Source organism: Amblyomma mixtum, chromosome 10 (assembly GCF_055824585.1).
Source record: "Amblyomma mixtum isolate Tamu chromosome 10, ASM5582458v1, whole genome shotgun sequence".
NCBI lineage: Eukaryota > Metazoa > Arthropoda > Arachnida > Ixodida > Ixodidae > Amblyomma > Amblyomma mixtum.
Genome location: NC_143021.1, coordinates 186,976 through 201,986, shown reverse-complemented (window position 1 = coordinate 201,986; position 15,011 = coordinate 186,976). Strand labels below are relative to the sequence as shown.

Sequence of the window (15,011 nt, the reverse complement as noted above, 5' to 3'; positions counted from 1 at the left end):
AAAGCATCAGAAGCCGTTTGTAAGGTGTTCCACTGGAGTGGTTTATTCCATTCCCCTGTCTTGTGGAAAGTTTTATGAAGCCCTAAATTTAGAAAAGAAGGGCGATAAATACAAGCATCTTGTTGCATGTGTGGCCCGGTTTGAGGAGACAAAGGTTCTTGGTAAGAGTAAAGACAGGACAGCACAGATTAAGCCTAGAAGCCTACCACATACAGAAACTTGGCAGCGAGTGCATCAGCGAACCTTCTTTGTCTCTCTTCCAGGCTGAGATTGGATTTGTTAATGCAGCCACCTGTTGATTCGATGGGAAGGTAAACAGAAGTGTGATGCCCTTGCCTACCCGGGCATGCGCTCACGATTTCATGGCTCTGACACAACCCTTGTTTTTTTTTTTGTCATCTTTTCCGTTCCGATCCTTCGGCCTATAAAAGGTGTGGCTTTCGACGAATAAATCCAGTTGACAATTAGCGCCTGTGTGTGTGTGTATCGTCTCTCCTGTCCATGTCTTTGTTTGCGCTGTGAACCCTTCCACATCAAGATGAACTGCCAACTCGCCCAACGGGAACTTTTAGTGAAACACGAATGCCTGCTCTCATGGATCGAAGCCTATCTTCCGCACAGACGCTGTCCTCCTCTGATGCGAAGTGCTCTCTGATGGTGTCCCAGTAGAATCCCGTATTCCGCAGGGCTCAGTCTTGGGTCCCTTTTTCTTTGTAGTGTTTATTAATGACATAGTTCACATGATAAACTACGACTTTTCGAATACGATTGCATAATTTATTAAGAAATTTCTAGCCCTGAAGATCAACTCCTTTTAAGCGATTCACTGTCTGCCGTAGAAAAATGGTGCTCCATGTGGCAAATGACTTTGAATTCCAGCAAGACAGTAGCAATGACTGTGACACGTGAAAAGAATCCTTTAAGTTTTACATACCGTATATCCCCCCTTAGTTGTCAAAGTTTTAAATACTTAGGAATTCAGATAGCCTCTGACCTTTGATGGAACGAGCATATGTCATATATAGAAAAAAAAGAGAACTGCACTATGTGAGAAGAATGCTGGCACAATCCACACAAGAAATAAAGCTTTTAGCTTATAAAACATTTGTTCGGCCAATGTTGGAACATGCTGCAGCAGTGTGGGATCTCTGGACCGAAAGTAACAAACTTAAAATAGAAAACGTCCAACGCAAAGCAGCTAGGTTTATTTTTAATTGTTACACTTGGAATATTTCCCCAACAGCCCTACTGCAAACCGCAGGACTTGAACAGCTGACCATGCGTCGTCATTGTGAAAAATTAAAGTTATTCTACCTGTATTATCACAATAAACTCACACCAGAGGAAGGAATTTTAGTTGAGCACACATCTCGACACCCTGCACGCTCTTACCATACTAAAAAAGTTGCCGTGCTTTCATGTAAGTACTCGTTCTTTCCCCATACTATCACTAAGTGGAATGGTTTACCTGCTGACGTTGCCACTAGCGAAATGGTAAATTTATTTTTACAAGCTCTCAATGAAGCATAGGGCTCTTATGTATCCTAGTTTTGGGCCAATAACTCGGTGCCATTACATGTTCTCTGCCCTTGTAATCGATTTTTTGTTGTATGTTGTGGTTGTGGTAGCAACAAACAGACTTGCATTTCCCACTGGCTCTCTTCTCTGCCGAACGTATTTCAAAATGGTGCTCAGTGTGCCTCGCACAGTGTTCGCCTTGTTTAATAGTTTCCAGTTTCAGGGAGGTTCTGCTGCCATCGCAAGACGAGGGAGGAAGGAAAGAATTTACGAGAGGCGTTTTTTGAAGCCCCCCTGCTTGGTCTCCCAGCATTGTGCCCCAGCAGTCCTTCTGGCCTGCAGCTCGGAGAGCAAGGGCTTTTCTTCCTCCATGCCAGCGTCACTACCGTCTTTCCTGCAGTGTCAGCAGCATGTCGGCTTCCTTGTTTCCACACTTCGGATTTCGACTGCAGTTGCAACTCGTGGCTTTTATCGCATGCTCGACCTGCCGACGAAAGTCAAGGTTTTGAAAGAAGTAGAAAAGGGGGACACTGCCAAGGAAAATAGGGGAACAAGCCAAACACGCTTTTCAACTTTATAAACAATAAGCACGCGGTTTTGTGATAACTGCTTCGGAAGATGCCTCTGCTGGCCCATCTGGGAAAGCACGACCAAGTGAGGCTGACGGCACAGATTTTGGCGAAACTTTCCGTGACGTCTGCTTTCATAGCCGCAGTCGAAGCATGCGTTCACTTTCAAATTCTGAAGACAACCAATGGCAGCTGATGCGGCTGCAGCTCTCACGGAGCGCTTATCTGCCGCTGAAGGTAACACCGAAGAAGTGTCAGGGCACATTACAGCTTGCTTTCAACAGCGCAATTCTTGCAAGGAAAAGCAGAGCAAATCGACTATTTCCCTAAAGAAACTCAACTTCGCAGCTAATTGAAAGTTGGTTTAATTTAAATTTCTTTAGGGTCCGTGTGAGCTTTGCATAAACGGGAGTCAACTGTACAATGAAATTTCAAAAGACTGTTGAAACTCGCCTGAGACATTTGTAACCTGGTCCTACACAAGAAGCGTCTGTGTTTGTCCACCAATTGCTGCCGGTGTACGGTGGAGGCAGGCTGAATAACAGACGACTGCAAGCAGAGGTGCTTAGGCCAAAAGAAGCAAAGCCTCACTGCTGCACATGTGGCCACCAGGGTTGCCTGGCATGGCCCTCTGCTACGGAGCACTGTGGCCTATTCATGCCGAGTCCAGGACTCCCAGTGCAGACGGAGACAAGACAGAGGTGGAAGGGGAGATGAGTCACAAAAGGATCAAACATGGGCAGAGACCAACTGAGAGGGGAAGACCTCATGGTGATGGTGCCCCAAGAAATGAGTCACTGACCATAGTCAGACACAGCGAGCAGGACAGGAGCAGTGTATGTGCAAAGAATATGATGTAATGACATGCATGGGGCTTTCGTTCAAGCAGCTAGTGTGGTCTGGATGATTAGGGAAGGTCTGTGGAACACATGCCCCAGTCAGCCTGGTGGCCAGCATCATGTGCGGGACATTCCAGGAGTCCCACCTTTACACGTATTGTCCTGCAGATAACCCCTGGAAAGTGTTCATCTGGTTCCACTAGAGGGCTCTGCAGTTTCTGCCAGTCTTGTCTTGAAAACAGTCGAGAAAGCCCTCGCCGCACATGTATGGGATGCCTGCTCCTCGTTCCAGCATTACTCCACGGGCTGTCATATAGTATATATGAAGAAATCCATAGGGGTCTAGATCAAGAAAAATCTCAGTTTTCTTCATGTTCGGCACATGACGCTGCCTCATAACGAATTTCGTCAAGACTGATGTACCTTGTACAGTACTACGTTGGATCCCCTCCTTTACGCTCCACTCCTAGTTGGTGGCATCCGTGCAGAGGGTGGCACAACACTTCTCACAGGCCTCCCGCACCCATTTTTGCTGTCACCGCAGTTCTTTCTCCAATCTGTGCGGGAAGCTTCTCAAAGAAGCATCGGACACAAGTGGGCCAGAGGGTCTGCAACTGGCTGCACATCAGGACGTGGCTAATGAGGACTGCTAACCAAAGGAACCATCAGGCTTGCCTCTAACAATTTCATACTACATTGTCCAGCCATTCATAATTGCAAAGTTGAGCTTAACAGCCGTCCCCACTTTTTGCCGCCCCTGATGCCAATCTAGTAGCTGTTGGCAGCCTGATCCAAAAGGTCGACACCTGCCATGCCCTCGTTAAAAAAGAAGAGTTTTGCCTCACAGGAGCACAATTTTTTTTTAGCGCTGTAGGCGACCCCTGCTTTACAAAGCATGTAGGCTCGATGCTATCATACCTGCAGGCAATAGTGTTTACACTGTTGAAACACTGTGACAGTGTTGAAATCGCCTTTCCACAGTCGGTGTCAAATGATTAACAGTAACCCTCTGCATTGCACAACATCCACTTCTCGAAACCAAAACTTCATTATAACCAATTAAAACCACATCATCATCATACTAAGGATCTGTAGCGAAAAGTACAGCAGCCTCCAAGGCCTTGCTGAGAAGACAAAGTGGTTTCTTTCGAAAAAATTGCAAGGAACGACAATACCTACGGGAATACAGATACATACCATTGTGCACACAGGAATACTCAGCGTATACTATAAAAAGTACAGCAGCATATACTTCCTCATAGAGCAAAAAAAAGTGCAAGGTGCCGGACATTCAAAGCACCCACTCTTCTCTCTCATGCTGCTGCATTCTTGAAACCAGCATAACAACATATACGTAAATGCAGCCACGAGGAAATATAAACAAGCGACTACCGGTGCAGTCAGCGGGAAGCAACCACCCTGAACTTTCTCCACGGAGGACGAGGGGAGGAACAGCATGGCCAGTTGGTCGACAAGGGCGGCAGAGTATGCGTCGGCCAGACAGGAGTCGATGCTTAAACATGAGGCTGCCAGGTGTTTTTACTCACCGCTGCACACACCCTGCCGGGTTTTTTTCGCACGTTAGTTTCCTGTAAATATTTTGCTAGTAATGCACTAAAATGCTACGCAGGACATGTAGACATGTTTATTCAGGATAATCGAACCTTCCAGCACCAATCTCGCCTGTCAGATTTCCTCTTCTTACGTGGATTTTTCAGTGGCAGGGGGACTGTCATCGCTGTCATCACTCGACAAGGCACTTAGGTGGGCTCCTTTCTCGTTCTCATTATCATTGGACTCCGAATTCACAAGCAGTTTTGAATTTCTTCGTCCGTCAAAGCGCGGATGAGTGTGCCACATTGCCTCACATGGCTGCTGTGTGGAGACCAAAACTAAGTGACTCGGATGTGGAAACGTGCGCGCCATCTGTTATGTAAAATGTACTCTACAAGATCTATGAATTTATGGGGTCTCTCCATAGATGGCGCTACATGTGTGCATCATTTTTTTTTTGCACGAGTATTATCGGGAGCGGCAGGGGGTGAGTTAAAAAGCCAAAACGAGTTAACTCGGGAGAGGGGGGGGGGGTGCGTATGTGGTAGCCCGAGTTATCTCGGGAGTGGAGGCTGCGCCAGCACTTTCGGTCCTTGAGACCAGACAGTGGTGCCAATCGCCCAGAGCATTGCAGGAGGTGCCAGGGGTGCCACCCCCAGCTGAACACGGCCACTGCCATCGGGAGGAGCGGAACGCAGCCACAAGCCTGGACCAGACGCATGTGTCAGTCTGCGGCTCTTCTAGGTAAGGAGACTCAGTTCTTGAAGAGACAGTGATTACTGTTACTGTTAGTTTTACTGTTAGTTTACTGTTAGTTTTCAAAGTCATTTTGTCTGAATTCTGCCACGGACCTTTCTCTCTTGTGGCACGGTTTGTGCAGACGCACACTTCAGCTGGACCATGTTCTTCCCAGTAATAAACCCCAGTTGCTAGTTACCATTTGTCCTGTCCACTTCTCTTCCTACGTACTGTGGTTACCCTTGAACACGAGGAGAGGAAATGCACCCTCTTAGTTAAGGAGCGTCGGCTAACCCTGTGGTGATAAAAGCATGACCCACTTTAGAAGTAATATCCAAACTTTGGCTGCGAAATCTTTCAAAATTTAACTGTACTTTCAACAGTACGCTAGGCCGTGATGCGTTCAGTATTCTAAGCATTTCTTCTTTTTTTAACTGTAACTTACTATAAAGTGTACAAGAAAAGACCGGTGGAATCCGCACCCCCTGCATGTCCCCTGTCTGCTCCACAGGCACTGAGGAGGTGGTCGGTTGCAGTGGGCACTCGCTGCATGCTCTCTTCATTGTCGGATAACACCTGCTGCCAGCACACTGCAAGTTTTACGCACTGAAACTGTGATGCAACTTCAGCAACTTTGCGTCGATATATTTTGAATGTAGCAAAGTTCGGAATGAACCTGAGAGAGAGAGCGGAGGGCACGCCGTGAAAGTGGGTGCACCATGTCGAAAGTGCTCCCCAGCGGCACAATGAGAGTGTTACCTTAGAGTTACATGGAATGCTTGGCAGCACAGTTTTATCCGGCCTATCTTTCCAAAAGGCCTGGCCACAATGTGCTATGTTCAGAGAGGAGGAAAATACTTGGAGCTGTGACACACCAGCCAGCTGGGGTCAATGGTGGCCCAGCAGAGACATATGCATGCTCCAGCCACTCACAGTATGTACATGATGACCCCTAGGGACCACATGTCGCAGGACTTGTCGTACCGCTCGGGACCCAGCACCTCGGGAGCTGAAAGGAAGGAGGACAACTCAGACAGGGTTCATCCGCGGCAACCACTCCAGAACGAAAGACCCCCCCCCCCCCCCCCCCCCCTTCCAGCCATTCTCACCAACCTGCTAGCATGACAACTGTTCCCCCCCCGCACTGTCACAACAACCAAGGGGGGAAAAGCTGCTTCGTTCTTGAGTCGTGACCGGCTACACTGGAGCCAGTACATAAACAAACACAAGGAGCTTAGCTGCACTGCTGCAATGTGCTGGGCTTGAAACAAGCTCTGGAAGTATCCACACTGTCTACACCGAACTGTTCCTACATTTGCTCCCAAAATGGTTGGTTGGTTTATGGGGTTTAACGTCCCAAAGCGACTAAGGCTATGAGACAGCGTAGTGGAGGGCTCCGGAAATTTCGACCACCTGGGGTTCTTTAACGTGCACTGACATCGCACAGTACACGGGCCTCGAATTTCTCCTCCAAAGAAATTCAGCCGCCGCGGCCGGGATCGAACCCGCGTCTTTCGGGCCAGCAGCCGAGCACCATAGCCACTGAGCCACCGCGGTGGCTTTGCTCCCAAAAATAATCTAACTTTATATATTTCGTATGGTTTGTCATAAAACACACATATTGGACTTCTGCTCGGATGGCACTACACGAGCGAGTGGTGGTGATGCGGCAAACACCAGCTGGGTGATGGGCACCCATGTATAGTGCCACAGAACGAGCGACACTGTCCGATGTAGCTTTCCAGCATCCATCCTCTGCTCACGTCGACTGTCGCGGAGCGCAGGCGATGAAAAGAGCTTTCATCCTGGCTGGCACTGCTGGCTTGTTGTGCAGAGAAGCCAACTTAACTGGCATTTGCCACTCAGCAGCCACGAGTGGCTTAGAAACGGTGTTAAAACTTTGGAAAAGGTTGCCATTCTTTCACTGTCTGAGTTTCGTTTCTCCAGCGAGAGTTTCTCTGCAAAATTTGACATTATGAATTTCAGCTATAGCCAACAATTTTTCACCAGTTTGGCATAACGAGGTTTCAGCTGTTTCTGAACTTCCCTTGCATCTGGCTGTTACTCTCAAGCAGACATTACATGGAATCGAGGAAGTGTTCTGGTTTTGCACCACGGCAGGGCAAAAATTTCCCTACCATCGAGTGGACAACTATGTTCCACTTCATACATCAGGTGCAACGCTGTGAAAGGTATGGACGCATGAAAAAGTAAACAGAGGCACTTGGTCTGTGGCAGAGTGGTCTAAGGCACGAGAAAGCTGCAGCATGTTGTCGACAATAAGCGTGCATTTAATCAAGTCTGCGGGCAAAACATTTATTATATTTCACTCACCACAAGGGAGCCACTAAGTTTCAGTCGGGCCTGCAGGCAGCCCAAACAAGAGAGCTAGCTTTGACAGCATTGGACCTGATGCACGAAACGCTGTGCATCATTGTTCTCTGCTTTCCAGTGCAGGCAGAATCAGCAGAGCAAATATCTGGAAGCTGCCTGCTTCCATAAATTGGAAGCACGAGCAGCAGACAAACAGGTGAGCTGGGCAGCAAAGGCTGATGTGAGGGAACGTGAGCTTCTGGAGTATAGACGATTTACAGCACCGTATCATGGGGACTGCCATCTTTGATCACGCCGACATTACCAGCCTCCTGACTGCTCGGTGCAAGCCTCGTCACGACGGCTGCTGCGTCTGATGATTCGGCTCTGACAGCCACTGTTTCGGCTGGTAAAGTAGAGGGGAAGAGAACTCCAGGGTTTGGCCAAAACTTCACGGGAGAACCCCAATCTACATCACAGGAGGCGTGAAAACGTGATCAGACGTCTTGTCGCACAGAGCCACTCCGCTCCCCGCCTCTTCGAACCAATCGCCTGAATGCTTGTCTTAGCATCCACTGAAGGCTTTGCTGAAAGTTCTTTTTTTTTATTTAAAACGGCAAGGTTTAATGCTCCTGCGGCAGCGAAGGTTGTATTGTGTGCATGCATGCAGACACTGTTTTAAAACATTCAAATGCACATTGTAAGCCTTTGTTTACAGCCTACTAACAGTGCTTAGCAAACCTAAAATATTTTTCATTGGCTTGTTAAACAGAGAAAGGCAACAAAAATATACACACAATTGTTAACTATCATGGTAAACAATACCATGTATCAAGCAGCCTTCACAAGCTGGTGCAAGGATTCCCCAATATAATCATTATAATGCGCGCATGGCAGTGCGTTCATGCCACATGAAGTTCACAATTATGTCAGCCTCGCACACAAGATTGTGGTATATGCTCTGTGCTAGGTATGCACTGCGAGTGCTGGAATGCAAGATCATTTTTAGTGACTGTCTCGCATGGATCGCGAGGAAGGGACAACCATGGCAGCCGTAATGCAAATTCTTTATTTCGAATCTGCTCCACAAAAAACTGCGCTTCTGTGAGTGAAGTTCAACAGTAGCACCAAGACGGCATGTAATACACGGACTGCCGGTAAGTGCTGTCCGTTCGCACGGCTGTGCACTGCACAATATGAAGTAACCGTATGCAGGAGCGCAAGTCGTCCTTCTATTCCTTCCTAATTCGACCTCGGGCACTCCTGTTACTAAGGGCCCTTAACTTACGAGAAACGGGGTCTTGCTACACACGAAAATGCAACAGACAGCTTTTGAAAGCAGGCTGCCATGGTTTCGGCAGTGGAACAGCTTCTTCATGCGGCTGTGTTGTGCACCTACCCTCGCAGACTTTCCAAGACTGAAATCCTTCTTTCTAGATTGGCTACCTAGCGCTGGCAGATGCGTTCCTTTGGAAAGGGTGCATGGCAAATGGGCCGGAACAGGGGCTGCATGTCCTCGAGCTTTGGTTCAGCGAAGCCCACAAACAATCTCACATCTCTGTCACAATTCTTGCAACAGCGCATGTGTTCCCTCCCCATCTTCATAGAAAGAACACATTTGGCAGCCATTTCCACTGCTGTGCTGCTGCGCACACGAAGTCTTACAAGAAGAACTGTAAACAAACTATAAGGCTGTGAACAACCTTTGCCCATTTGCAATTCCGGTAGCTCTCTCCAAACCTCTCCTGTCCACCAGTGAAGGAGGGGGGGGGGGCAACTAATATAGATGCTAATTGAGGCACTCAAAAACGTCCTCGGAAAGCATTAACGCCACGGACGAGCCGGTACCCAGGTCTAAGTTCCAGGTCACGTCCAAGGCTCTAGTGCACATTAATGAGCGTTTAGATACACACGACCAAGAAATCCACGTTTGCTGGCCAAACCATCTATAGCGTAAACCAGCGCTTTGACCAACAGCTGCAACTAATCTTGCACCACACAGTCCTCCCCAACCTCAGCGCCAAAAAACAAACGTAGTGGCCTGCCCGTCCGATGCCACCAACACTTAAGGCAGACAGCTGGGCTAGTTGGTGTTTAGATTGAGAGGACATAGTAGTAGCGCTTAAAAAACAAGGACGACAGGGTAGAGAAAGACAGCACAGGCGCTAGACATCAAAAGGTGGCCTCGAAAGGCAATATCAGGGTAGTGCTTACTGCACCCAACAAACTCGGCAAACTTTGCAGAGTGGTGAATGATGACTGCAACAGAAAGCTGTCATGCCCCATCAAGCATGGGAAGCCGTTTATGGCCTGCAGGACCAATGTGGTCTACCGGATTCCGCTATCTTGCGGAAAGTGCTACATTGGCCAAATTGGCCGTTGCATCAATGTTCGCCTCATGAAGCATAACAATTTGGCAGCTGCGATATCAGGTCCGGGACACTTGGCGGCACATTGCAAACGTTGTAAACATGATGACAAAAAATGTACCCCTTTGCTTCAGCAGACACGTGTGATTTATGTCAGTGCAGATCAGAAAGAGCGGGAAGTATTGGAAGCCTTTCTCATTCACTCGGAACGGCGAACCTGCGTGAGCAAACAGAATGTTTATCTGTGCACTAAAGATTTGAGGTTCTTGTATCGGGAAGTGCCATCACGCATGCGATTCAAAAGTTGATTTTTTATGCTCCTGATTGTCGCCTATAAATTCGTTGTTGTTCTCGAGAATAAAGTCAGTTGATGTCTAGCGCCTGTGCTGTCTTTCTCTACCCTGTCGTCCTTGTTTTTTAAGCGCTACTACTATGTCCTCTCAACACCACCAACACGTCTTCAGCACTTGCCTTCCACAGGCTACACCCCTTCCACCTGAGAATGCACATCCACCGAATCAAAGCGACCATACAGCACAAATTTCATCACACATGGGCACAATGATAGAAGTTACCCCAGGAAAGACGGGGGATGGAAACATCTTCACACTTAAGGTATAACATACTCCACCTAGTGATCGCGCTAGCACCATATCAGGCCCAGTACGCAAAACGGTCAAGCTCGCTGACAACGTGCTGTTAATCATAGTCGGAGATATGCCACATCCTGCCTGGGGTACAGAAAGGCACAATAAAAAGGCACAGTCCCTTGGCAAACCATACAGGATCTAGGTCTAACTACACTCAATCACATAGGCACTTGTACCAAAATAGGCCTACCAATATAGGAAATAGCGTAAATACAGACAGAACCTCAGATCTTGCACTCCCCAAGAACGTACTTACTGACTAAACACAATGAGTAGCGACTAGTGCCTACTCGAAACGATCGAGGAAACAGCACAATTCAAACCACTGCCACCAAAAGCCAGGGCAGACCCCAATCGACATCAAGGCCCTCAGGAATGGATCTGTGAGCTTAAACAGTATGTGTACAGCAGTGGCGTAGCCAGAAATTTTGTTCGGGGGAGGGGGGGGGGGGGGGGGGGGGGGGGGGGGGGGGGGTCTTTTGGCCCTGCCGTGACCACAGTGCTGTGTAATCATTGCCCAAGACATGTTTTGTGTTTGCGCGCTGCTTTTGTGTGGTGACACTGAATCTAACCCTGGGCCCGACGATTCCAATGAAGACACTTCAAAACTATTAAAGCAATTGCTTAACTCTTTCGCTACCGCGCCATAGGCCATCGATCGCATATGATCGATTCAAATTACTCGCGCAAAAAGCTCATTTTGGATAGTCGTGTACGTGCTCCGCTATCTAGCTAGCGAGCTCAACAACTGCTTTTTCGATTGCAGCCTTGGTTTCAGTGTTTTAACATGAGGGGGCGCCATGAAAAATAAAACTTTGAACGGCCGCAGCGGCGTCAGCCGGAGAAAATGGCGTCCGCATCGCCGCGCGCTCCTCGAAAACGAAAGCTGACACCGAGTACGTCGGCCGGTTTCGGTTTCGTTTTTTGCGATGAAAGCAGCTGTTATTAGTCGGGCAACAATGTACAAACGTTGGATTTCGGTTTCGACAGCGAGACTTCGCGTCGGGAGCCTGGAACGTCAGCGCGTACTTGCATGTAAGTTCTGTTTTCGTTCGCTGTGAGTTTTCTGCGGTTCATACGGTTTGTAATTGATGAGAGTGGTTTATTTTTGTGCTTCAGGGTCTTGACAACGTATGGCGAAGGCAGTTTGCCAAATGCTCAAGGTGGCGCCTCGTTTTTCAACCAACACGACAGCTAGGTGTCCATATCGGCACATCGCTGCGGAGCGGCGCTCGGAGATTAGCTCGACTTCGACTTTTTTTTGATGCTCTTCACGGCGGAAATGATGAAGACCGTGTGCGGAAACACTAATAAGTATGCATGGATGAAGATTTTCAGCAAGTTCGGCGTGACGGCTCATGGGAAGACGTGAATCTGTTGGAGAGGCTGATGTTCATTGGAATCATCATATACATTGGAATTGTTGACTTGCCGCGACTTTATTTCTACTGAAATACCAGAACAATCTATTCTGGCCCTCTGCCATCAAAAATCATTTCTCAAAATTGGTTTTTCGCTTCCTTTGTTTTCTTTTTTTTGCACGTAACGGACGCGGATGATTCAGTGGCGGCAGCATCTATTGGCAAGACTTGGAAAGTGTCCTGGCTTTCGAACCACATCGCTAAAACTTATTTCATTGATTCTGATGTTTTAGAGCTTGCCTAAAATGCCAAATTTTATCACCTGGCTATCAGGGAGCAGCTCATTCAAGAAATCTCGGGGTCTGATGAGGAAAATGAAGTCCACGCCCCCAATCCTCCCATAGAATCCATTCAACACCAACCAAAAAAATTAAAAAAAGAAGAAACTGCAAGCTCAGCTATCAGAGGACAAGGGAGGAACAAAGATAAAACCTTATGTGAAGCACCTGTCAGTCTACCTCTGCTTCACATCTTCACCCCTGATTGCTCTTCACAGTGGCACCACAGTCAGGACCCCTGACTTGACAGGCCATGGAAAGTGCAGTAAATTTTTCTCATAGCTGAAACTGTGAATAATGACAGCTATAAACATGTGCAACAGTTTGTATATTCCAGTTTTCCTCTAATCAAGTTCTGGCTTAGTGCAGCCGGTAATTTTTGTTTTTGCTATATACTTTTTTTGTGTTTTTAGCAAATTTCACAAATAAATGTTCATTTACTTTCGCACACACAACTCTTCTGTTTGCTTCATTCAGAAATGTAACTAATAAGCTACAATTTCATGCATTGCAATATGTGCTGGGTGTATTAGTTCTTGTGAAAAAAATTTTTCATTCCGTACACTCCAAATCGTCCATTTTCTGCGGTAGCGAAAGAGTTAATGAAGACCCTTCAGAACTATTAAAGCAATTGCTTACAGCTCATTCTAAGTTAACAACCGAGATTGTAGCCCTCAGAACACAACAAGGAAATTTAGAAAAAACAATATCTGACTTAAGCGCTCGCTTTGCGCGTATTGAAAAACTAACATGGAACGCACATTCACACCTTGCAGTAAAACTGGTCTATATGGAAGATTACAAGAGACGTTCTAATTAAGTTGTTTTTGGTGTAAGCGACGAACCAGATGAGACCGAATCTGATCTAGGACAGAAGATTCTAACTGAAATTTTCTTGGAAACACTTGATGTCCATCGTACTTCTGTCGGTAGAATTCATCGTTTAGGAAAGAACACTGTCAACAGGCCTGTGATCATAATTTTCAAGGATTACAATGAAAAGCAAAAAGTCCTTAAAAATGGTCACAAGCTCAAAGGAAAAAATTAGGCGTGGTTTAGCTCTGGCTAAGCCTGGTAAGTTGCATTAGCTGCGACGCTTTTCGAGTTGTGCAGCGCGTTCTTCTGCTGTCTCTCGAGCGTGTTGTCCCTTTCTAGCTTGGTCCTGTCACCGTTGCTTCCCTTTAGCGCTCTCCATAATGACAAGATTCCACCGAGGCGAAGCACGCATGTACCCTCGTGAAGCGCTACTTCCTCACCTTCTACCTCGGCGGAGAGCACGCATCTGGCGGGAGCGAGCGACTACGCGTGCGGCAGCGGCGCGGCGCCAACGACTGCGACGCTACTGGCGGAGTTCGGCTGAAACAGTTGCTAGGCCATTCGTGTCTACCGACCACCGGCTACGCGACGAGGCAAAAACCTGACGTAGTGCTGCTAATGCAACAAAAATGCATATCCACTCAGAATGACTTCTCAAAGGAAAACGAAACTTGTTATGGATTACAGAGGGACAACAAAATGAAGGTGCAGTTGCGGCCAAATGTTTTTGTGGGATGACACCACGAGGGTGAAACTGCCATCGCGGAGCACACGTGAGTGGCGTAGTGCACGGAGCAGGAAGGAATTAAGACTTATAAACAGAAATGCGCGGAGCATAATCAACCAAAGCAAACAGCTTGAGGCACTTCTCCTATCCACATGTCGTCATGAAATAGATGAAGTAGATAATAATGACGTTTTTCCTCCAACTTATCAAGTCTATCGGCGTGACATATTATCAAGAGGTGATGGAGTGGCGGTTCCGGTTAAAAACAATATTCATGGCCATGAAAGCATTCACCTTACGCTATCTTTTAGGGGCCGTTCCATCTTTCTATTGGCTGTGTACCGAGCTCCAGATTCCCCTCCTCAGTTTCTACGCGATTTGTCGGAACACATGTCATCATTCAAACATAAAAACGTATTCCTTGTTGGTGACTTTAGCTTACCCGGCACTAACTGGGATTTGGCCTCATCTAATTCACGACATTGCGCAAATGCTCAACATTCATTTGACATTATGCTGCATCACAATCTAAAACAGGTAGTAGGACAAGCTACATGTATGATGTGGGGACGCCTTCGTCCCCTGTGTTCGCTTTCCCTCAACGCTCTAGTTCCCTGTAGTTAGCTCTCCCGCAACAGACCCTTCTCAGTTTCGTTACTCTAACTAACAGAAGAGGGTGCTCGCATCGCAGCGACACCAGCGCCACGGATGGCGTTTTGCTGCGCGCTCGCGGGTAGCGACGGGGTCTCTTCTGCTCGGCACTGGGATAGCGAGCGGACGTTTCGCTCGCAGCTTCGCTCTTTGTCGGCGGGCGACCTCGTGTGGAAACATGTTCTCAGCTCGTCCCGTCCGGCCTCGGAGTTTTTCCCCTGCCCTACCGTGGGCGAACGTTAGCTCGTAACCGCGCTGGTGAGTCGGACATCCTCGATTCCTCGGTGCATTTTGTTGCTAGCTGGCATTATTGTTGTTGTAGCAATGAATGCCTTGTTTGTGTCAGCCAGTGTGTCGTTCCTTTGTTCCCGCAGAGCACGGCCCGCTAAACCCCACAATCCATGGCTCATCTGCTTCCATTCTTGACTTGATTTTTGTGAGCCGCTCTCTTGAAACGTTTTCTGTTTCGATCCATCAAGGATGGTCTGAAACATGAGTTGGTATACTTCACTTGCGATTTTGTCGCTGAAACGCCCTCAGCGAGCACCACTACCTGCACCACTTTTCA

General features: G+C 47.6%; 1 protein-coding gene across 1 annotated transcript in view; it reads right to left on the bottom strand.

Moving 5' to 3' along the window:
• MAPk-Ak2 (MAP kinase-activated protein kinase 2) overlaps positions 1–15,011 on the bottom strand; it is a 183,478-nt gene that overhangs the window by 61,608 nt on the left and 106,859 nt on the right. Inside the window, exon 6 of the mRNA XM_089562625.1 lies at positions 6,152–6,227. Coding sequence (XP_089418751.1) covers positions 6,152–6,227 — 76 coding nt within the window. The remainder of the gene's footprint in view (positions 1–6,151; positions 6,228–15,011) is intronic.